The sequence below is a fragment of the Galeopterus variegatus genome, unplaced genomic scaffold, assembly GCF_000696425.1.
Source record: "Galeopterus variegatus unplaced genomic scaffold, G_variegatus-3.0.2 Scaffold3728, whole genome shotgun sequence".
NCBI classification, from domain to species: Eukaryota; Metazoa; Chordata; class Mammalia; order Dermoptera; family Cynocephalidae; genus Galeopterus; species Galeopterus variegatus.
Window position 1 is genome coordinate 187,589 of NW_007729839.1, and position 23,360 is coordinate 210,948.

The following is a 23,360-nucleotide window of genomic DNA, read 5'->3' on the forward strand; positions in this document are numbered from 1 at the left end:
TACAATGTATTTATCAGGACTAACCCCATTGTAAATTGAGGAGCATCTGTACTGGGTTTGCCAACTGCCTGCAGCCCAATGCAGTTGTCTGTTCTCTTTCAAATAAAGGGCTGCAAATGCTTCAGTTTGCTCTTTATTTTCAGGTTCAAGTCAGCTAGAGGCGCACAACAAAGCAGAGGATAGGAGGAGGCCCAGCCCCAAGTGAAGTGCAGATGGGATGGGGATCTGAGGCAGCTGGCTTCTTAGGCATAGGTGGTGACATATTGAGGCCCCATGTTCCCAAAGTAGAAACGCTCCCACTCACTCATGAGCTCGAAGTGCACAGGACGGTGACAGAAATTGCAGGCAGCCACAGACACATCCTGGAGGGGCAGCCCCACCTCTGTCCAGGCTACCAACAGCTTCTCTGAAGTTGATAGGGGGAGAGAAGGGAAAGAATTGGTCAAACTAGGTCTTCTAAATCCCTGTGTCACAGAACATATGCACCAAGTTGTTGTCCCCTCAACACTTCAAGGTGCTTTAGGGCCAGAAGTAGCATCCTCTGTTTGCTCCAGTGTGTGCCATGAATGTTACCATTTGTGAATGGGTGGTGGAATGTATTAAAGACTGGGAAGCACTCCTTCGACACAATTTGAAGCCAAACTGTCCTGGCCTGGACCACTCCCTAAGCATAGGGTGTGCTGTGGACCAGGAAGTTTCTGTTTAGAAACTCCTAGCCTGGTGAGGAAGGTGATGCTGACTGTAACCACACTGTCATCAGTGCTATGACCGGAGAGTCTGGGCTGGGGACCCAGAAGAGGGGACCTGACCCAGCTGTAGGAAATGCCTCAGGTGTGTACCAGGGCTGTGTGCTTGGTGATCTCATCTAGTTTCATGGCTTTAAGCGCCATCTATATGCTGATGATTCTGGAATTTTCATATTCAGCCCAGAACTCTCTCCTGATTTCCAGACTTTGGCCTTTCCAATGGCCTTTCTGCATCTCCACCTAGATGTCTAATAATCATGTCTAACTCAACATGAACACAACTGAGCTACTCATGTCTCTATCCTCCACCAAGCCTGCTCTACTTTCAGCCTTCTGCATCTCAGGTGATGGCAATTCCAATTGCTCAGTCAAAAATTTCAGAGCCATCCTTTATTTTTCTCTTTCTCACTCTTCTTATTTTTAAAAATGGTTTTTGACTGTCCTCTTCCACTAGAATGTAAGCTCCAGAAGGGTAGGAATTTCGTGTCTGGTTTGTTTACTACTGGATACCCAGCACCTAGAGCAGTGTCTAGCTCACAGTAAATAGTCAATAAATGTTTGTTAAAAGAATGAATGAAAGGATGCCTAAGTTAAGTCTAGAAGACAAGGGAAGTATACCAGAGGAAGAGATGAGGGAGGGCATTCCAATCAGATGAGAATGGCAGCAAAGTCCCAGAGGGAAGAGAGCAGAGAAAGCGGAGGGAACTATAAATCATTAGAGTAGCTGGAGAAATAAAATGCATGTGGGGAAGAGGTGAGGGCATAAATATCACTGTGTGGAAGGCACTGAACACCACGCCAAGGAGCTTTGACTGTTCCATAGGCCAGTGGTCTCCAAATTTTGGACTATACATCCCTATCAGTACAAATGTTTTAGCATGTACCTCTAATTTCTATATGTTTATATACTATATACATGTATCATTGTTAGTCAGTAATGCTTAATTTCTTTTTTAAGATTAAGAAATAAACATGAAATTCTAATATTCTATTTTCTCACCCTGTGGAGGATCTTGCATACCTCATCTTGGAGGACACTGCTATAGAGTCTAGACAACAGGGAAACATGAAGAGGTGTAAGTAAGGGAGCAATATGGTCAGGTTTTTAGAAAAATCTCACTGGTGGTCAGTATGGAGAAGGGATTGGAGGAGACCAAAAGAGAAGCAGGGAAATTAGGAAGAAATTATGTTTACATAGGTTAAGACCATTTTTAAAAATAAGGAAATTAAATAGCATTTGAGTTCTAAGTGCTTTGGGAAAAAATAAAGCAGGACGAGGAGAATAGGAAGTGCTGGGGGAAGGGGCTAGTTTGGAGGAGGATTGAAGTGTTAAAGTGGCAAGGGTAGAGATCATTGAAGTGACACTTCAAATTTGAAGTAGGTGAAGAAGTTAGGTGGGCAGATATCTAATGGAAAGATTAATAGATTAAAGAAGTGGCAGTGGAGAAGAGAGCAGATTTAAGAGAGATTATAGAGAATATTTGCAGGATTTCAGGATGGGTTGGCTGTGAGATTGAGGGACTGGTGATTGCCTCTCATATATCTCTCCTGCAAAAGCCCAGCCCAAGTGAACTTTTTCTCAGTTCTCAGAGAACTGAGAGTACTGAGAATTCTATAACTGAAGCCCAAAGCATTAGGGAGGACTGATGAAAGGTCCAGGAGTCTGAGTCATCAGCTCAGAAAGGCAGTGGTTATGCCCACAGAGGTAGAGACAGACTCCCCCAGTTCCAACCTAGTAGCTGTGTGATCTTCTACCAATGACTATATATGTTTATGCTTCAATTTCCACATGTACAAAATGGAAATAAGAGCATCTTTACCTCATGAGGTTGTTGTCAAAATGAGATGAGTTAATACATGTAAAGTGTTTAGGACAGTGCTTGGCACATGGTAAGTACTTAATAAATGTTAGCCAGCATTATTTAATGTTTTTGAGTCAATGAATGAATGGCACCCACCTATCTTGTCTTCCTAGAACTTTCATACTGCCTATGCTCCAGGCAAACAGAATGACTGTTGTCAGTACATGCCCTCTGCTTTCCTATCTTTAGGTCATTGCTCATGGAATTCCCTTATTCTGGAATGTTCTCTTACCACATCCACATGTACTTCAATGTGTAGCACAAGGACATCCTCACCCACAAAGCTTCTTCAATTTTACCCTTCCCACCCTCTCTAGCCATAAATGAGCTTCCTTTCTACAGCTCCTAGAACACTAGAGTTCATTACAGTGGACCAGTACCATCTATGTCTGTCTCCTCTGCTGGACCGTCGACTGCCTACATGTCTTTCACCCAACAGGCCTGGAATGGGCACCTACTGTACACCAGGCCCTGTGCTGAAAACTGCACCCAGGAATCCAGTGAACTTTAGATGAATTGACTAAACTAGCAACTTTCAAACCCAAATGAATCAGCTCTACAAGGGTCTTAATCCAGTTCCTGTCTTGCATTGTCTTTTTTTTTTTTTAAAAAAAAAACAATGACTGGTAAGGGGATCTTAACCATTGACTTGGTGTTGTCAGCACCACACTCTCCCAAGTGAGCTAACCGGCCATCCCTATATAGGGATCTGAACCCGTGGCCTTGGTGTTATCAGCACCACACTCTCCCAAGTGAGCCACAGCCGGCCCTTGCATTGTCTTTGTAAACTCATAGATTAACCCTCCATTCTCCCATTCCATTACTCTACATTCCAGTAACACTTGCTTACTGGTCATATATCCCAGGCTCATTTTCACCCTTCTTCTTGCCTTTCTTCCTGCTGTTTCCTCTGCTAGGCATACGTCTTTCACACCCTCTTTCTTCTCTTGGTCCAATACCACTTACCTTGCAAATCTTAGATGAGGTGCCACATCCACTAGGAAGCCTATTTTGAAACCCCCAGGCTGGTCCAGGCCCCTCCTTTCTGCTCCCACAACTTTCCCATGTACTGTCTTTGTTGAGCTTTGATTGCATCTTGATGTCATTGTTTGTGTCCATGGTCTCCCCAACCAAACTGGAACCCTGCAAGTTTAGGGGCTGTTTCTCATTCATTTGTGACCCTAGTACAGGGGCTGGCACATAATAGATGTTCTGGAAATATTTTTTAAACTGAATGGCTTCTGTCATCTCACCTCCTTCAGATCTTGGGGCTAAGGGGAAAGGGAGTGCTGTACGCACCCATGTTGAGGACTTACCCACAAAATCTTCCATCATCTGAGGGCTGTGGTGGGGGGAGGGTGCCAGGCGCAGTAGTTCCTCACCCCGGGGGACAGTTGGGTAGTTGATGGCCTGCACATAGATGCCATGCTTGGAGAGCAGGAGATCACAGATCTTGCTGTTGAGCGCTGCATCACCCACCTGGGCTCAGGAGAAAGGCCTGTCAGTACCTGCTACACTGGCCCCCACCATCACTAGCTCCATTAAGCAGGTGGAGGGAACCGGATCAAGGAACATCCCTGAATTTCAGGACAGATTTTTTTCATAAGGGGTTTAGTCAGTGGCAGCTCCGGAATTTCTATCAAGGAGTTGCTAAGAGCCAGCAATCAGGTTTGATAGGGTGAGTGGAGGTGGTGCCAGAGGCCTTGTCTCCAAGCTGTTTGCAGAGCAAACACGCTGTTTTTACTTATCTGGTATGTTAATTTGAGGTGGTTCTGGGTGAGAAGATAAGCCCCCTAAGCCACCTTTCAGGTGCTGCCACTGGATTAGTTCATAAAACAGGTATTTAAAAATACACTTTTTCAAGGTAATACTGGGTTAGCCTAAGGAACAGTGACTCTTTCTCATCCATAAAATTGTCATGAAAGTGTCTTTGCCATGCCCCGACTTACAGACTCACACAAATGGATGTCATTTAAGAAAGAAGTAACAGTTTGTTTTAAAATTTCAGAGACAGAAGTAAATTAAAGGTTACCAGAAACTTGGGGGAAGGAATAATGGGAAGTTATTGCTTAATGGGTACAGAGTTTTTGTTCAGGAGGACAAAAAAGTTTTGGAAATAGAGGTGATGGTCACAGGCATTGGGAATATAATTAATTCTACAGAATTGTATGCTTAAAAATGGTTAAAAAGGCAAATTTTATGTTATATATATATTTTTTACCACAATAAAGAAAAGTAAAAAAAAGAAAGGAAGTAGCAGTTTATTTTTAAAGGAAGTAAACACTCAAACATAGTTGGGAATCCAAAATAGCAGCTAGTCCCGTGGCTTTTGATTTTATTTTTCTGACCATAAATACACACATATACACATACACATAAATATACACATATACAAAGCTGAAACAAATTTCTCACAAAATTTTTTCCCTTACTATTTAGTGTATTCCAACATTTTCTATTCTATTTCTTCTATTGTTTTTAATGCTAGTCATAACCCACTAAACTGATTTTGTGACCTTACTAGTAGTCTTGATCCACGGTTTGAAAAACACTGAATTATAGGCCATGAGTACTCAGTATTGTGAGGGTCAGGACAGTCTAATAAGCATGAGGTAATAGCTGATGCAAAAAAATTGCTTAATCCAGAATGGCTGATAATTTTTCATAGAGGGGAGCAAAGCTGGCAATAAAGAGGATAGCTAAGGGCCGGCCCGGTGGCACACTGCTACAGTGTGACGCTTGAGAGAGCGGCGGCGCTCCCGCTGAGGGTTCGGATCCCACATACAGACCAGTTCCCGCTCACTGGCTGAGCGAGGCACGGGAGCAACACCGAGGGTTGCGATCCCGTTGCCGGTCCCTGTCCGGTAAGGGCGCGACACTGAGGGTTGCGATCCGTTGCCGGTCACGAAAAAAGACAAAAAAAAGGAAAAAAAAAAAAAAGAGGATAGCTAACAGGAAAGCTAAGAGTTGATGACAGCAGCAGGTATGGGTTTGCTGAGAATGGAAAGGCCCACATAAGAGATAGGTGGGGAGGGCAGAGGGCAGGGTGGGGTTCTCACCCTGATGGGGATGATGTGGCTGGGGCAGGGGATGATGGGAAGGCCCCTGTCCATTAGGAGCTGACGCATGTGTTTGACATTGCGCTGGTGGGCCCGCCTCAGGGCTTGGCCCTCCTCTCCCTTGAGCAGCCGCACAGATTCCAGAGCCCCAGAGAGCACCATGGGGGGCAGTGAAGTGGTAAAGATGAAGCCTGCAGCATAGGAGCGCACCATGTCCACCAAGTCACGTGTGCTGGCGATGTAGCCGCCCACACAGCCAAAGGCCTTGCCTGGAGATAGAGGAGAAAAATGTGCATAGACCCCATTTTAGTCCCCAGAGGAACAGGATCATGCCCAAGGTAACAAGGAGGTGTACCACAAGCTGGGGCTCCAGACTGTCTTCCCAGGCCTTTGCTCATCTCTCCTGTCCATGACAAGGCAGACAGAGCTGATCATTCTGTGGCTCTGAGATAAGACTTTTAAGTGTTGCCATATGCAAGGACTAGATAGGCAGGAGCTGGGTGGGGACCTTCAGCTTGGGCCAGGGGTGGAACTGAGATGAAACTTGGATGTGGGGTGGGGAAGGGGTTTAGAAACAGCTCTCTACCTACTCAAGTTGAATTTGGCTATTTGGCTCAGCTCAGGGGTCTTTTCAAAAAACCCTCCCAGATTTTCTCAGCAACTGTGCAGTGGGATGGGGGTGGAGGGAGGGAATCCAGGACAGTAGTTTGGGACTGTGAAATCTTCCCAAACAACTCCTGGAGCTCTGCGAAGAAGTAAGGAAAGGTCTTGCAAAGGCCTCCTCTCTGGTTTGTCTATAAGGGAGACCCAAGGCATTCACTCACCAAGAGTTCCAGAGATGATGTCAATCTTGTGCATAATTCCATCACGCTCCCCAATTCCAGCACCCCGGGACCCATACAGTCCTACAGCATGGACCTCATCCACGAAGGTCAGGGCCCCATACTGGTGGGCCACATCACACAACTCCTCGAGGGGACAGATGGCACCTGAGTAAAGCCAAGGGATAGAGATAAGAGATCATAACCCTTACCCACCTCCATATCTAGTGTGAAATGTTCCATCCCTACCCACTTTGGGTTGGAAGAGGGTGTTTGTAGAGAGGGAGGAGGCTGTGCATCCTCATTTAGGACTATTCCAAACCTCTTTATATACATCGACTGCCTGCACCCCACCCCCACCCCAGCTATGTCTGTGTGTGTGTGTTTTCCCCAGCCTGGTATCAAGGCTTGGCTCTCTTTCTATTTTTACTTTACTCTGATGATGTCTATCTTCTTCACGGTATAGGCAGAGTTTCCACCAAAAAGATAAGAAACCATTCATTTGCAAATGTAAGGAAGTAGAATGGTCCCAACATGGTCTCCACTAGAGAAATAGTGAATTTGAACAATCTCAGTGGTAGAAATGTACAAATGGGATAATTTTACTTTATTGCTAGTTGGAGGAATGTGGGTGTGGTCATGACAGTAAGTTCCTTACATATATTTAATTCTCACAGCTATTCTATAATTATATTTTTCAAATAGGGCAATGGAGACACAGAGCAATTAAGAAACTTGCCCAAGCTAGTAACTTGTCGTGCTTAGATTTGAACATGGATAATATGCTATCTGTGTGCATAATCATTACATGATGCTGATGGCACTTATGTTAGCTAAATCAGGGAATACTATGGACCCTCTCTTGTTTCAGTTGGAAAAGTGACAAGTTGAAATGAAGTGAGCACCTCTTCCCTTAAATAAATCTAGGAGATGCCCAAAACACACGATTTCTGCTTAATAGAAAGCTGTGGGCATTGTTTCAGTTGGGAGAAGAAAGGAGGTAGGAGATTAAAGGTCATTTATTGCTACTAAAGCATAACAGATGGAATAGCTTTCATCATCTCTAATTCTTACAACCAGATATTTTACCTCAGGGAAATTGAGGCCCAGAGAGGTAAAGAGTTACCCAAGGTTATACAGCCAGTATAACCTTGTCAGAGGTAGAATTTGAACCTAAGTCTGTCTGACTTGAAAACCTGTTTTGATTCCAATGCTTCATACTGGATCTTGAAAAAAATCCTAGGCAATGGTGTGTGAAAGTTTTCATTGTGGAAACCAGACACTGGTATGATTATTTGCAAATGTTTCTAACGGAGGGTTTGTCATGTGAGGGAAATGGGGTTATATGTCCTAGGGTGCAAATACTCACTTTGGCTCCAATTTTCTGCGTCATCCAAGACAAATTGGGTGCTATCTCTGAACTTTAGTTTCTTTACCTGTAAAGTGAGTATAATAGTTGCCTCCATCCTTTGGCATTTAGTAGCTGTGTGACCTCAGGCAAGTTACTCCATTTGTTTATGTCTCACTTTACTAATATTTTTGTATATATAAAAAAGTAATAACACCTACCTTATACAACTGTGATATTAAGTGGATTAATACATGTAAAATACCAATAATTTTGCTTGGCACATAACAAGCACTCTATAAATGTTGGCTGTTCCATTATTATCATCTTGGTTTTTGTGAGACCAATTCTACTAAACATACACTCACAAGTATATACATACCATCCATGGAGTGAACAGTCTCAAAGGCCACAATTTTGGGTGTCTCAGGGTTGGACTTCTCTAGAAGTTTTTTCAGGTGGCCAGGGTCATTGTGCCTGAAGACAAACTTGGTTGCTCCACTGTTGCGGATACCTTGGATCATGGAAGCATGGTTGCCCGCATCTGAGTAAATCTCACACCCTGAAGAACCAGATGCATAATTCTTAAGCTCCTGTCCCAGTACTCCCACTTCAATCTTCAGATCTGACCTGGCAGGGAAAGAGAGCCAATCCTCTCATCCCTTTGAAGACCCTTCTCTGCTTCCTTCCCCTCTGGAAGCCTTTGTGACACCTCTTCCTCCTTTGAAAAACTCCTCTGACCTGAAATTCTGACCCCTATACCCTTCCCTACAGTAATTTCTAATCACAGTTGGGCCTCTAACTGTCTTGCGGTGGAAGAAAATTTAATCTCCCACGAAGCTTTAGAGTTTCTGTAGGACAGGGTTTAGGTTCCTTCTCCCTGACATGTAAGATCAAGACTTGGAAAGGGGTTTATCCCAGGGAATGCTTGTTGACTTAGACTGATAACAGATTCTTCCCGGTCTAGATGAAATCCCACCTCTTCTGGGTAGCATCCATCTGCTTATAGTTGCAGGGATGAATACTTATTACGCTTTCACTGTTGGAATCATAAGTTCATGGCATGTCAGAGCTGGAGGGGCTGTTAGTGACAATGGGATTCAGCTCTTTTACTGTGTAGGTGAGAAAGCTAAGGTCCAGAGAGAGGAAGGCCTTTCTCCAAAACCTGAGAAATGCAGGCTTTTTTACTGGGAAATGCTGGGAGAACAGGAGGGGTGGGGATTGGAGGAAGTTGATTCCCGAACCCTTAAAATTGCATTTACATCAAGGATCTTATGATGTGGCCTGTCAAAAGAGTAAGGGGTAACTTCTATTTGAGAAAATGAGGACAAGTAGACTGGGAGTTTCTTGAGAGCACAAACAACATCTTTTTATCTTTCTGTGCCTGTTACCCAGTATAAGGCTGAGTACAGAGTAGACACTGAGTGAACATTTCTTGAGTGATTAAATGAATACACAAGTGACTGATTTATAAGTGAGTGAATACGTTACGAATGAATATATTTCTGAATGGAAGAGTGAGAGGAGGGGAGTCAAAAGAAGAGGCTGAAGAGATATGTAGAAGCCGGATTACTGAGAGCTTTAGAAGCTGTGATAAGGACTCAGGATTTGGTCCTAAAGGCAATAGGTACCATTAAAGGGTTTTTTGACCATGAGAGTGACAAAGATAGGTTTGCATTTTTAAAGCATCATTCTGACTGCTGTGAAGAATAGATTGTAGGAGGGCAAAGGTGAAATCAAGACAATGATGTTGATCTAAGCTAGGATGGAGGCAGCAGAGATGGAAAGAAGTTGAATTCTACTGGTTGAGGTTGAAATTTACTGAAAAAAATCCCAAAGATGTTGGGTTTAGTTGGGGGTTATGGGTGATGTTGAAAAAAATTTCCAAGAAGTAGTGGTGATGTTTACAGTGTACTGGAAAATAATCAGGAGATAAGGAAGTAGATAGCAAGTATGGAGACTTCTCTCAAGCACTTTGCCTGTTATAGAGAGGGCAATAGCTGGAGAATGATGAAGGGCTGAGGCAATGCTTTTTTGCCTTTTTTTTTTTTTTTAGATGCAAGAGACTTGAGCATGTTTAAAGAGAGGGAGAGGCTGAAGATACAGGAGAGAGTGAGAGAGCTGATGGATCAAGGTTCCTAAGGAGAATGAGACACAGAGTACTAGTGGATGGATTAGTCAATAAGAAAAAGGACACCTTTTCCACTGTGATGGGAAGAGAGCGAGGAGAGGACAAGTGGGGATACTCATGAGCTTGTAGGTACTTTGTGGCTAGAACTTAAGGACATTATTGTCTGGTGTTTTTTATTTTCAGTGCAGTAGGAGATGTGGTTTTCTGTTGAAGACGGGGGTTAGAGGGAGATGTGGGAAGGCTGAGGATAATGGGGGTTTGGCAAAACTGTCCTGGAGACTTGAAGAATGACCAGGAAAACAGGAATGCCAGAGAGCATAGAGGACCCAGTAGAGGTTGGGGACCATGAATTTTTAGTGGCTTACATCTGAACAATTGTATGAACCTAGGATTGACATAGGTAAGGTGGACATTGTATTCATCCTGTGTTGGGGCTGTGATGGAAGGATGACAAAACACATGAGTTGAGCACATTATTGGATAGAGAGTGGGAGAGTGGGTAGATGGTATCCAGTGTACATGTGAAGAGACTGGCTTTTGGCAGAAGGTGAGAATATGTTTTCCAGTAAAAAAGAAAAGGATGGAGAAGAGTAGATGAACAATCAGATAGGTATATAGATTTGGTGGCAATAAATGAGGAGTTTGTGTCTGGTGGCTTCTGTTTTCTTATGAAGTAAGATATGAGGTTATTTGCTGAGTGAAGGAAGAGGTAGTCAAAGGTTTTAGAAGAGGGAAGAAGTTTTGAAAAAGCTTCTGTGGAGACATAAAAGGACTATTTATGAGTGTTGAAGCCCAGTTGAGTTGGGAGGTGATGAATTTATGGTGTTTCCCTTCTGTGAGGTTGGGTGATGTTTCTCAGTAGTGGTCCTCAGTCTAGGTGCACAAGAGGATAATCATCCAGTGTTAAGGATATGCAAGGTGGGTAAGAAGGAAGAGCAATGAGAGCAAGTGAACTCAGAATACAAGGAAGAAGAGATGGAGGCAATGAGACAGATTGCTTCTTTGCAGGACACCAGCCCTGAACAAAGCTCAGGTCTCAGGCTTACCTGGCAGGATCTTGGCCATGGTGAAGAGAGTGGAGTCATTGGCTACAAAGCAGGAGGAGAAGAGCAGGGCTGAGTCCTTCTGGTGTAGCTCAGCCAGCTCCTGCTCAAGCTCCACATGAAACTTACTGGTACCTGAGATGTTGCGGGTGCCTCCAGCTCCAGCACCATGACGCTGCAGGGTCTCCCTGGGCAAAAGAAAACAGAGGGGAGACAAGGAGAAGAAAACACCTTTGTTAGGCACTGAGGAACTGGGTAGCTTTCCTTTCCTTGATGGGGTCAGTGATGACTTAGTGATCCTATATGAGATGTGTCCTATGTGACCAAGCAGAGAGAAGGATGGGGAGGATAAGGATACACAGGCCCTCCTTCTAGGGATGAATACTCAGGGATAGAGGGAGAAACTAGGTTGAGCGTGAGCAGTTTGGAAGACCTAGAGGAAGCCACATACCATCTCTGGCAATACTTGTTTCACAGTTAGATTAAGAGCTCATGGAGAGTTGGCCTTGCTTTGTCTCCCATCCATCTCCTCTATAGCACTGGACACCCAAGAGTTTAGAAAATATGGTGTATTGACTGACTTAGTTCATATCCAAGGAATAGATATGCTGAAGGAACTTGAACAAAAGGGATCCAGGTTTCCACTGCCAGCTCTGCTTTTTCTTTCCATGTGTGGTTTTGGATCTTCTCTGGATGTGTCCCCATAGCTCATGGCCCAGACCATACTACTCACTGTGTGGCCTGCAAGACCCGAGGGTGCCGGCTCATGCCCAGGTAATCATTACTGCACCACACAGACACATCCTTTGAGGTCACAGATGACTCAGAGAAGTGTTGGGCAAAGGGATATGCATCAGCCCAGCGGTTCACAGTCTTGAACACACGGTAGGTGTGGTCCTGTTTCTTCTCCATGATCTTGTCCCTGAAAAACTGGTCATAACCAAAGGCATGGTTTCCTGCAGGAACAGAGATGGAAATGAAAGGAATTCATTTTAAATCCCTTCCTGGCGAGTTCATATTTTATTCATGCTGTTGATTTTGAGTTCTACAATTGTCTTTCTATGTATTCATTTATTTGCTGAGTCATTGACTTAATGGACCATATTAACTCTCCATTACTTCATTCAACCATCTCTTTGCTCAGTCACTCACTCATTCACTCAGTAATTCATTCACACATTCACTTAGGCTTCCTGTCCTTGGTGTGGTCTCATCTCTCTTCCCAGGGTTAGTATGGCAGCCTCCTTACGGGGATCACTACTTCCAGTCTCATGGAAGGAGTATCCACAGATTTAGTTTCTAGTCGTCTCTTTGCCACTTGCTAGTTGTATGGCCTTGAACAAGTCATGAATCCTTTCTCTTAGTTTTAATTTTCTCACCCGTAGAATGGGGCTAATAATACTTTCCTTGCAGAGTTATGAGCCTGTGATGACAAACAGCAGGTAATATATCCAAACTAACATTTGGCACTTAGTACTAGCAGTATTAGTACTACTATTGTAATTGTAGTAGTAGCAGTAATAATAATAGCTAATGTTTAATTATATTATTATAGCCAGCATTTAATGAATGCCTAATATATGTAAGGCCCTCTCCCAGAAACATTATAAATATTATTTCATTTATTCCTTACAACAACCCAAAGTGGAAAGTTCTATTAGTATCTTTATTTTACAGATGTGGAAACTGAGGTTAGGTAATTTGACCAAGGTCATGCAGCAAGTAAGTGTCCAGCAATTAAGTGATTCAGAGCCCACTTCATTAACCACTACCCCTACAAAATGGGGCAACCCTTTTATCAGGATAAACTAAAATAATGTACACCAAAGGGCTTATTTTTTATTTTTATTTTTTTTAAAAGATGACCGGTAAGGGGATCTCAACCCTTGGCTTGGTGTTGTCAACACCACGCTCAGCTAGTGAGCAAACTGGCCATCCCTATATAGGATCCGAACCCGGGGCCTTGGTGTTATCAGCACCGCACTCTCCCGAGTGAGCCACGGGCCGGCCCCCAAAGGGCTTATTAAACTCTAGAACTCTATACATGAGACAGAAATCATGACTTGCATACAGCAACTTATATGGCTATTGGGGGTGTAAATAGGTAACATCCTTGCTGTAGGGATATTTGGAGATATGTATCAAGAGTTTTAAAAATGCACACACCTAGAGAAATATTTGCAGCATACTTAACAGACAAATGATTGATAAACAGAATTTATTTTTTAAAAGTCTGAAAAATTACTATGAAAAATTTCATCCCAGTAGAAAAATGGGCAAAGAATATGAACAGACAATTCAATAAATGTAGAATAAGATGCTTAATCAGGGAAAATAAAATTGGAAAAAAAATTTCACCTATCAGGTTGATGAAGATTTAAAAGTTTGATAATAGCAAGTGCTGGTGAGGATGTGAGAATATGGATACTTTCTCTGATAACTGGTACAGCCACTTTGGAGGGCTAATTGGCAATACTGATTAGTACTGAAAATGTGCACACCTTTACACCCCAAGAATTTCCACTTCTGAGTGTCTGTCCTAGGAAACATTTGCCTATGTGCAAAAGGTACATTCAAGGATGTTTGTTGCACCACTATTTGTAATAGAAAAAATTGGAAACAAGCAAATAGAGGAATAGCCAAATAATCCATAGTATATTTATATTACAAAATATTAGGAAGCATTGAAAAGTGAGGTAGATATATATATCTATTGACATGAAAGGATCTCCAAGGCATATTGTTGAATGAAGAAAAAAAAAAAAGACAGAACGTTGTAGAGCAATATATATAGTAAGATATCCTCAGGTTAAAAAAAAAAAAAAACGAAAAGGTAATACTATACATTTTCTTTGGATACATTTATATGTAAAACCAACAGCATACAATCTAAATTGAAAGAATACAAAAAAATTAGAAACAACAACCCAAATTATAGGTGCTCAATTAACTGAATGATGTTGCATCCATACTACACAACACACTCCTACCACTAATATTTATTATGCAGCTCTATGTTTACAGATGTAGAATGATGCGCACAACATATTAAGAGAACAAAGCAGCGTAACAAACTCCGGGTGGGATAAGATCACATTTCTAATAGAAACGTGTCGTGAGGGGGTGGAGAGGTGTGTGTGTGTGTGTGTGTGTGTGTGTGTGTGTGTGTGTGTGTTTAGCCATAGGAAAATATCTGGGAGAAAATATAACAAAAAGTTAATGATGGATAGTAGAACTCAGTGATTTAAATGTCCCTCTTTATATTTTCCTGTATCTGTTGAGAAATATTTTATAACGATCATATTCCTTTTATATTAGGAAAAAAAAAGCAAATTTCATTATGAAAAATGGGTATAAACACATACAAGAAGAGAGAAAAAGGCTCTCTGTGAAGGGTGAGAGTTTTTAAGGAAAGCATGGAGAAGAAATAATGGAAGTAAGCCTAATATTTAATGAGGCCTCACAACAAGTTAGAAACACTTCCATAAATGTAATTTTATTTGCTCATTGTGATGAACTGTTGAGGTAGGTATTAAAATCCCACTGAAGGGAAGTGACTTACTTGCCAAAGCACACAGATCCAACAAGTGCCAGCACTAAAATTTAAATTCAGATTCCCTTTGGTTCCAAAGCCCTTCCATGCCCTTTTTCTACTGTATCAGAAGCCCTTTTAACACTCCTTTCTTATTCTGACGCCCTTTATTTCCACCTGAGCAAACTCACCAGCCATATTGTTCTGAATCATGTGTGCGACCTTCCTTGAAATCTGCTCTGGATCCTGGGGACTGTAGAATGGCTTCCTCAGGCTGGCTGAGGCCAGTGAGCTGGGCAGGTCTGAGAGGGAGTATGGGATTAGTTGGCCATGGGAGAGGAGGGAAAACAAAAAAAGAATGTGTTGTCCTTTTTAAACTAAATGCAACATATGAAAATTGAAGTTTAAAAAGTAGGGAGTGGCCAAGCCCGTGGTGCACTTGGGAGGGTGCGGCGCTGGGAGCGCGGCAGTGCTCCCGCTGCGGGATCAGATCCTATATAGTGATGACCGGTGTGCTCACAGCACTCACTGGCTGAGCACGGTGTGGCCGGTCTCAAAAAGGACAAAAAAAAAAAAAAAAAAAAAAAAAAAAAAAAAAAAAAAAAAAAAAAAAAAAAAAAAAAAAAAAAGTTAGAGAGGCCTTCTGCAAAGAGAAGAAATCTGCAAAATGAGCTACTCATCTCCTCAAATGGATCCTATAATGTCAGGAAACCTTCCGTAACGCTGTAAGGTGAATCATACTTCTCCCTACTGAGATTTTCCCTTGGGTTAGCTAACTGGGATAGCTGCCCTGGATCCCGCACTTGGGAGGTAAATGCAGAGCAGTGCACATTACTCTTCTTCTCTGAACATCATTAAATTTCAATTTTGAATTATTTTCCTTAATGATATCCCTAAATAGCCTATGAAAGATATCAACAGTGTAGCCATTTCTCAAATGTGATTATCTTGGGTGGTCTGCAGCAGTTGAATTGACCTGGGGCTCCACACCCTTCTAAAGGATGTATCTACTCCTAACCCTTTCTCTTTCAGGCAAATCCAGATTCTCATAGAGTAAGTAGTCTTGCTTAAAAGTGGGAGCCCAGCCTGTTGGGATCAATCTAGTCACCTAGGAGAGAGGAAGCAGAGCTCCAGTGTCTAAAAGTTACAGGAACCTGGGCATGTGTGTGTGTGTGTTGGGAACGGTGTGCTTCAGAGGACAGTCTAAGATATTCTTACCATGGCTCCCCTGGAAAAGAGTGGACTTCCCATCATGGGATGTACTAGCTGCCCTTAGATTAGCCTAGCTTGGGATTGTGATGAAGGAGCTTCAAGCATTAGGAATAAAGATTGCATACAATGGAACTTGACTCCAACCTGTCTTGAAAGCCTTCACATCCTCCTGGACTTCTGGGGCTGCCTTCTGCACAATCTTGCTCTTCCCATCCTGGAGTTCCAACAGCATAAAGGGACATTGGCCCTTGGCCCAAGATGGAGAGTCTATGCAAAGGTAAGACAGTAACTGGGGATGCATTTCTAGCCATAAGCTCAGGTCAACAATGATTACTGAGACCTATTGTATCCCAAAGCCCTATCTCAGGATATGATAGTGACACAGAGATAGATGAGTCTGGTCTCTGTGCTAGGGGAACTCCTAAGCTGCTGGAAACGGCACACACTGAAGACACATTATAAACAGAGCTGGGATGGGAGGGAGGACAGGGGCAATTGAAGTTCAGAAGAGGGAAGAGATCTAACCCAGAATTGGAATTGGGCAGGGTGGAGGTCTAGGCAGGCTTTGCATAGGAGATGATGCCCAAGTTCAATGTTGAATCAGAAGTACAAGTATGAGATACTCTGGTACAGGGTATGGAGAGGGTAGTCTAACAAGAGCGAAGGCACAGAATTTTGGGACAATAGGGTTGATTCAGGAAATTTTAAGAGTTTCAGCATGGCTGGAGTATAGTATGTGAGGGGCATGGGAGTTAGACTCTTTCTAGAGATACTGAGTATATTTTTAGAGGCCATTTCATTCTGCCTTGACACTTTTCACATACCCCCTCTTACCTATCCTAATGATTAGACAATGATGGCCATTATAGATTGGAACCTTGTCTCTAAGACCCAGACATTTCCCCCTTTTTGCCAACAGCCTCTTCCTACCTCCTCCAGCCTTGGTTGCCTTAAGGTGGATTTGATAACAGGTTGTTCCTTGGGTGGCCAGGATGGGACAGCGTCCCATACCAAACAGGAACTGGTGAGCCTTAACCACCTTGCCCAGGAGGCCTGTGGAGCCCCGGGCAAGCACTGGGCAGCACTGTAGCAACACAACTGCTGTCAACATCTTGAGCCTGAAGTCCTGCAGATGTAGAAGAGATGAGATTCCATCATGAAGGCCTGGACAAAAGTTAAGGGTCATTCCTGTGTTTGATCCTTTGTCTTTTGCTTCTCACCCAAATCTTGCTGCCCTGGTCAGAGATGCTGTTATTGTCCTTCTAGGGAAAGAACTTCTTTCCCAATGTTAAAATGTAGCAATAGGGCATCAAAGAGGAAGAAATAGGAAACTGACCACTAGGCAGGGGGGTGAAAGAAAGAGTTCCAAGTGGAGGTCAGAAAGCCTGGATTGTGACTGATTCTGCCACTGATCCCCTCTGTGATGGCGAGGATCATTGAAGTGTGTTTGTATGTGGAAGGATGAGAGCTGACAACCCACAAACCCTTTCATCAACACTTAAGGCCAAGAAACTTTCTAAGAATATTGGCCTCAGCCAAGTGAAGATTCGGTCTGCTAATACAAACAGATGCCATTGACCAGAGCTCCTGAGGCTTGGACAAGAGTGTTTCCTGAGCAGACTCAGCCAGAGAGGGAGAAGGAGCTTGAGGCCACTGGTACCAGCTAAAGGAGATCCAGGGAACAGGAAGAAAGGACAGGCCTGAGGTCCTACAGACTATGTGCCACCAGGTTAGAATTTTGCATCTTTAAATTTGCTTCTGGCTTTTGGGTAAGCACAAATAAAGGAGGAAGTAAAAGCAGGGTTCAAGGGGGCTGGAAGACAAGGCACAAAGACTTAGTCTATGGGACAGTGAATGAGGCAAAGGTCAATACAGAGGAGAAAGAGAGGACAGGGAGAAGATCAGAAAAAGACAAACCAAATAGTATATAATCAATAAATATTTGTTGAATTTGGGAGGAAATTAATAAATAAACAAGGTCTTAAAAGGGGGAAAGAGAAGGGGAGTAGGGAAAGAGTCAGAAGAAAATAAAACTTATTAAAGATAAAAGGAGAAAAGTAGACAGAGAACAAAGGTGTGGTGGTGGTGGTGGAGTTAGAAGAACAGAAATTGATGGAGAGAAAGAGATCAAAATGAGGAGGAAAGGGGACAGGGTAGAGATGAGAACAGACATGGAGGAGAGGACTGATCCAGAAAGACAGAGGACAAGAGGATGGTGGGAAATACAGAAGAATAGGGAAAGAGACTGAGGCAAAAGAAAGGGAAAATGAAAGAGGTGAGGGGGGAGGTAGGGAAAGAGAATGCAGGGGTAGAGGCAGAGACAGACAGACAGAAGGACACAAAAGGGACATGAGAAGAGGTCAAGAAGTCTAGAGGAATATACGAAGACTCATAAAACTGAGAGCAGGAGAGGAGATAATCCAGAAGGGGCAGAGTCAGTCAGACACAAAGATAAAGGAGAAATGCTGCCAGAGATTGGGGATGGTTAAGCAACAAACAAGAGTTAGGGGAATAGGAGAATGGCCCAATTAAGGGAGATGAGAGAGACTGGACAGAGAGAAGGGAGTAGAGAAAAATGATAAAATCAAAGGATAGAGGCAGAGAGGTGGCTGAAGTGGGAGAATGAAGGCTGGGGGGAGGTAGGGCTGAGAGATCCCAAGATAAAGACATCCGGAGAGCAAGGAAAAGAAACAGATTGAAAGAGAAAAGGCAAATTGGAAAGTCAGAGTCAAAGGATGAGACAAAATAAGGAACAGTACAGTGGGAGAAATATGGGGGAATATGGGAAGACTAAGGCCCTGGAACTGCCAGGAAAGCTACTGAGTAGAATCTAACAGCACTTCAGTATAAGGCCTTATGTTGTGAGGGACAGGTGAGGAGGAGGAACTTGTGGCCCTGACCTCACATGGCAACCTGCTTCATCTACCTCCCTTCCTGATTTCATAGAACAAGCACTCTCTCCCTACATCACAAAACAATCTCTTCCCCTTGTTCCATCCAAGAGCATCCTCTCCTGAGTCTCACAGGCTGTCACAGCAGCCTAAGTTGGTACATGGGTCCAGGCCATGTGGGCCCTGAAACTGGGAAAGGCAGAAGGGCTGTTGAAATGAAATAACCCATGTTAAGCCTTTAGGATAGTGCCTGGTAGTAAGTTTTCAATAAATGTTAGCTTTTCTTATTTAAATTCCAGCTCCCCAACTCCCCTGCCAGACATTTTCAGACAAGTCACTTCCCCTCTCTGGGTCTAGGCTTTCATCAGCTGTCAAATGTAAGGTAATCATGCCTACCTCACATGGTAGGCAATGCATTGGATCCAGTGCCTACCTCATATCTGGAGATATGAGTTTCCCTTTCACTGCCTGACCATGAAGGCTAAAGCAGTTAGGGCTTAGCCTGCAGACCACAGATAAAACTCCCAGAGTTTATCACCACTTGGGTCTTACCACTCCCCAAGCTGAGACCAGGGTGTGGGAGAGAAGAGAAGCCCCTTCCTGGAATCATGTCTGAGCATCTGGCTAGGGCTGGCCCTGGCTTTTGGTGATGAGGAGAGGTAGATGGCCTAGGGAGAGGCAGGCAAGGCAGATGGCTAGGTTTCAGGCTCCTACAAACTCCTTCCCCCAACATCAACACCGATAAAAATAATAACAAAAGCATTAAGGTATGTAATGGGAAGGAAAGTCCCCAAGATTGGAGGCAAAGCCCAGCCCTGCCTTGGGATGGTGGTGGATTAAGGCCTACCCACCATGTATAAAAACAGAAGAAGTTCAATACACTCATCATCTGTAAGGGGTTTTTGGTCATGATATGCTGTGTCCTGGGAAAATATAGACTATTGCTTGAAGTTTGTTGAATTCTCAAGTTCTTACAAGTTCTAGTTCCCATTTCTCCTGTTCTGATACTCCTTTCCTGGAATTTGCCCTGCCTTAGTCTGTCTTGCCAATAACCCATAACCTTGTAGTTTAGTTACCTTGAGCTCTGTTTCCATTTTATTCTACTACCCACCATGAAGCTGGAGTAAGTAAAACTGAATCAAGGAAGCATTTTAAGCAATTTAGGGTATTAAGAGTGAAGGCTCTGGAGCCAGACTACTTGGATTTGAATCCTGGCTCCACCACTTGCTAGCTCTGGAACCGTTGAAAAGTTACTTCCCTGCTCTATGTCTTATATGTGTAAAATGTAGTTCATAACAAGGACTATCTACTTGACAGGATGTTGTAAAGATTCAGTAAGAATCCATATAAAATGTTTAGAAGAGTACCTATTCCAGAGTAAACACTGGAAAAGTGCTAGTGATTATTTTTATTTTCCTTGTTTTCTATGTAGGCAAAGTGAAGGTACAGCCAAGGGAAGTCGTATCATGAATATACAAGGCCAGGGATGGAAAGCTAGAGACCTGATTTTTGTCCCATTCTTGTTACAACTTACTGTATAAACTTGGACTCTGTACCTTGGCTCTCTGGGCCTCCACAGACATTGGACTAGGCAATTTCATAGATCCCATCAAGTTCTGATAGTCAAACACTCCCAGTGCCAGGTTCTGTTATAAGTGCTTCATATGCATTGACTTCTTTAATCGTCATGACAATGTAATGAGGAAACTGAAGCCCCAAAAGATTAATCTGCCCAGGTCACAGAAATAGTAAATAAGGAAGCAGGATTTGAACCTAGGCAATCTGGTTCCAGAGACCACTAACTTAACTACTATGAATCTGTGATTCAAATATTACTACATATTTTCTTGACTGAAGGCCTGATTCCAGACATTTATCTCCTCTCCTACACTCACATAGGTTCCTTTCCAGGACATTTACTTCTTGTGATCAATGCCTTTACCAAAGGAGCAGATCTCAAACTGAAGTAGAAATTCAGGTACTGTTAAACACTCATTCATTCCACCATTTAACAACTTATGCACCCACTTTGTGGTAATTCCTGCCAGGGATCTTCTTAAAACAATGCTTTCAACCAAAGAGATGATGGTGAAATTTCAGGCCAAGTGACAGATCATTTCTCAAAGGACTTACCTGCACCTTTAAAATCCCCTCTCATGTCAGCAACCAATCTGCAGTCTTAGAAGTCAGAAGGGCCAACTGCAACCCTACCCCAGCAGAGAGCCAGAAACCACTCATTGCAGCATTCCTTGTCTACCCCTCCTCCCTCTTGTGGCCTGCTTTGCAAGAATCAGTTAGGTCTGGAGGGGAAGTGGCCAATTCTCTTCAGGAGTTGGCAGCACCAGGCCTTACTTCCCTTCCTAGCACCCTCTCCCCACCACTGAAGAATCATACAGAATTTTAGATACCTGAAATCAGAGAATCAGAAATCCTTAGAAACAGAAAAATTTAAAAGACCACAAAATCAAAGCTAGAAAGCATAGTGGAAATCATAGGCCAACCCCTTTTTTCAAAGGGTGAATGACTTGCCTAAGTCTTCACCATGGGTTAGGGTGACAGTACAAATTTGTTGGCTTTCTACATAGCGACACAACATTCCTCTTCCACCTTCTCCCCTTATTTCTGTTAATTATTTATCTCTCCCCTGCCCCAAATCTCTCCTTACTCAATTCTTCATTCCCGTCATCCCCACATCCCCTCAGATTTTCCTCCCTAGCTCTGGCCCCCTAGGCTCTGACCCATTGAGCTCAGCTGTCAGCAGAGCAAAGAGAGGGATTGAGAGGAAGGGAGAAATGGAGAACTGCAGAAAGAAATATTAAGACATCTTTCTTGATAGAGAAACAGAGGAGAGAAAGAGAGAAAGACAGAGACTGAGAAATGCAAGTTTAAGAAAGAGAAGGAAAGGGGGAGAGAGAATTTTAGAGAAAAAGATACACAGAGAAAACTCAGAGGAAGGAGAAATTAGAGAAAATTGGAGCGTCAGAGGGCAATGAAGTGAAGTGAGTGATCTTGAAAACTAACAAAGGGAACAGAGACAAAGGAAAGCTGAACACAGTGAAAGACATGGGGGAGAAAAAAAAAATGACAAAGAGGCAGATTCTAAGGAACAGACAAAGGGAGAGTCAGATCTACTCAGGCCAGAGAGTCAGCATGCATAGGCCTGAGGTGGGCATGAAGACTACAGAGAGGGCACCAGGCTTAACAGCTCTTACCTGTTGCCCTGCACTGAGGACGAACGAACAACGGGTGGGTGCTGTGGGTTAGGACCTGGCATTTATCCCTTCCCCCTGGTTTAGCTCCACCCATCCGGCCTTCTGCTGGCCTGGCCCTGCATTGGCCCCAGGGGTATCTCAAGCCATTGCTAAAGATAAAACGTAAAGTAGTCCCCTCTCACCTCCCCCCTCTCCCAGCTCTGGCTCTTTCCTCTCTGTTTTCTTTCTCTCCTCAGTAAAATGAGCTCATACGGGCCTTGGGAATCAGACCATCCAAATAGAGATAGGGCACCTTGAGCAAAACCACCTCTCTAACCTTCAGTTTCTTCAACTGTAAGAGGGTAATAAAACCCAGAAGCAACTGTAGAACAAGTGTGAAGGGCTCTGAAGTCAGACATACGATTATAGGATTATAGCGTTGTGCTTATGAGCTCTAATAGCTTCCACAGACTACATCCCTGGTTGTTGTAACAATTCAATAGCATCATGTATAGAAAACACTTAGCACAGTGCCTGGTCCAAAGAAAGAACAGCTAATTTGATTGAGCGCTTACTATGCACCAGATCCTTTGTTAAGTGCTTTACATGGATTAATTTAGCCTTATAAGGACCTTAAGAGATAGGTACTATTATCCACATGTTACAGATGAAGAAACTGAAGCTCAGAGAAGTGAGGCAAATTACTGATAATTACCCAGCTAGAAAATACAAAGCTCAACTATGAACCTAGGCAGTCTGGTTCCAGAACCCACATTCTTCTCTCCCTCTGAGAATATACAGTTAAAAATTTGGAGTTCTGTCTCTTCTCTTTTCTATCACCTTCCCCTTATCCCGTTTTTATTTTCTCCCCCCTTTCTCACTCTCTTCTTCCACATCCCTTCTCAATCATAGAGCAGCAGGACTATGTAATAACCAGGCAATTTCATCTGTGGAGCAGATTATCATCATTAATATTTTATTTACATAAATGATATATTAGTCTACATACTGATCTGCAATTTTATTTTTTCCCACTTGATCACATGCAAATATGCCATGGAGATCTTTCCATATAAATTCATTCTGTTTAGGAGATTTATAATATTATAAAATTTGGGTGTACTATAATTTATTTAAACACTCCCTTGTTGATGGAAATTTAGGTTATTCCTAGGGATCTTCCTCTTCCATTATGAATAATGCTGAAATAAATATCTTTGGGCATATGCGAAAGTATTTTTTATAGGGTGACATCCTAAAGAAAATTCCTGGGTCAAAAGGTATATAGATATTTAAAATTTTGATAATGCCAATTTGCCCTGTACACATGCTACACATCCCAACTATTGGTGTATAAGAATGTATGTGTCTTTTTTCTCACAAACTTACCAATACCATTTGTTATTGTGGATTTTAAAAATCTTTTTTAATCTTATAGGCACTAAAAGTGAGATCTCAATGTTGCTTTGATTTGCTTTTCTTTGATTATTAATGAGATTGAGTATCTTTTAATATGTTTTTTGA

At 42.9% G+C, this 23,360-nt stretch overlaps 1 protein-coding gene across 3 annotated transcripts; it reads right to left on the reverse strand.

Annotated features, from left to right (window-relative positions):
• Window positions 1-115: 115 nt before the first annotated feature.
• On the reverse strand, window positions 116-21,980 carry ALAS2 (aminolevulinate, delta-, synthase 2). Of its 3 annotated transcripts, none has more exons than XM_008585829.1 (11): window positions 21,858-21,980; window positions 16,685-16,880; window positions 15,899-16,021; window positions 14,734-14,844; window positions 11,744-11,966; window positions 11,014-11,198; window positions 8,219-8,398; window positions 6,492-6,656; window positions 5,668-5,936; window positions 3,925-4,087; window positions 116-406 (listed from the first exon to the last, which is right to left on the reverse strand). In XM_008585829.1, the coding sequence occupies exons 2-11, from the start codon at window positions 16,863-16,865 to the stop codon at window positions 243-245; spliced, it is 1,764 nt and encodes a 587-aa protein (XP_008584051.1). In that variant the 5' UTR covers window positions 16,866-16,880; window positions 21,858-21,980; the 3' UTR covers window positions 116-242. The 3 variants fall into 3 exon arrangements, with proteins under 3 accessions (XP_008584051.1, XP_008584052.1, XP_008584053.1); XM_008585830.1 differs by lacking the exon at window positions 14,734-14,844 and adding an exon at window positions 18,721-18,828; XM_008585831.1 differs by lacking the exon at window positions 14,734-14,844.
• Between the last annotated feature and the right edge of the window lie 1,380 nt (window positions 21,981-23,360).

What these genes read in the sequence shown, in the direction of transcription:
- ALAS2 (XM_008585829.1), bottom strand. Translation starts at nt 16,865, where the DNA reads ATGTTGACAGCAGTTGTGTTGCTACAGTGCTGCCCAGTGCTTGCCCGG. An exon ending in CGGGTCTTGCAGGCCACACA is followed by an intron (nt 11,199 to 11,743) that starts GTGAGTAGTATG and finishes TCTTTTGCCCAG; the next exon opens with GGAGACCCTGCAGCGTCATG. An exon ending in GATGATGGAAGATTTTGTGG is followed by an intron (nt 407 to 3,924) that starts GTAAGTCCTCAA and finishes TATCAACTTCAG; the next exon opens with AGAAGCTGTTGGTAGCCTGG.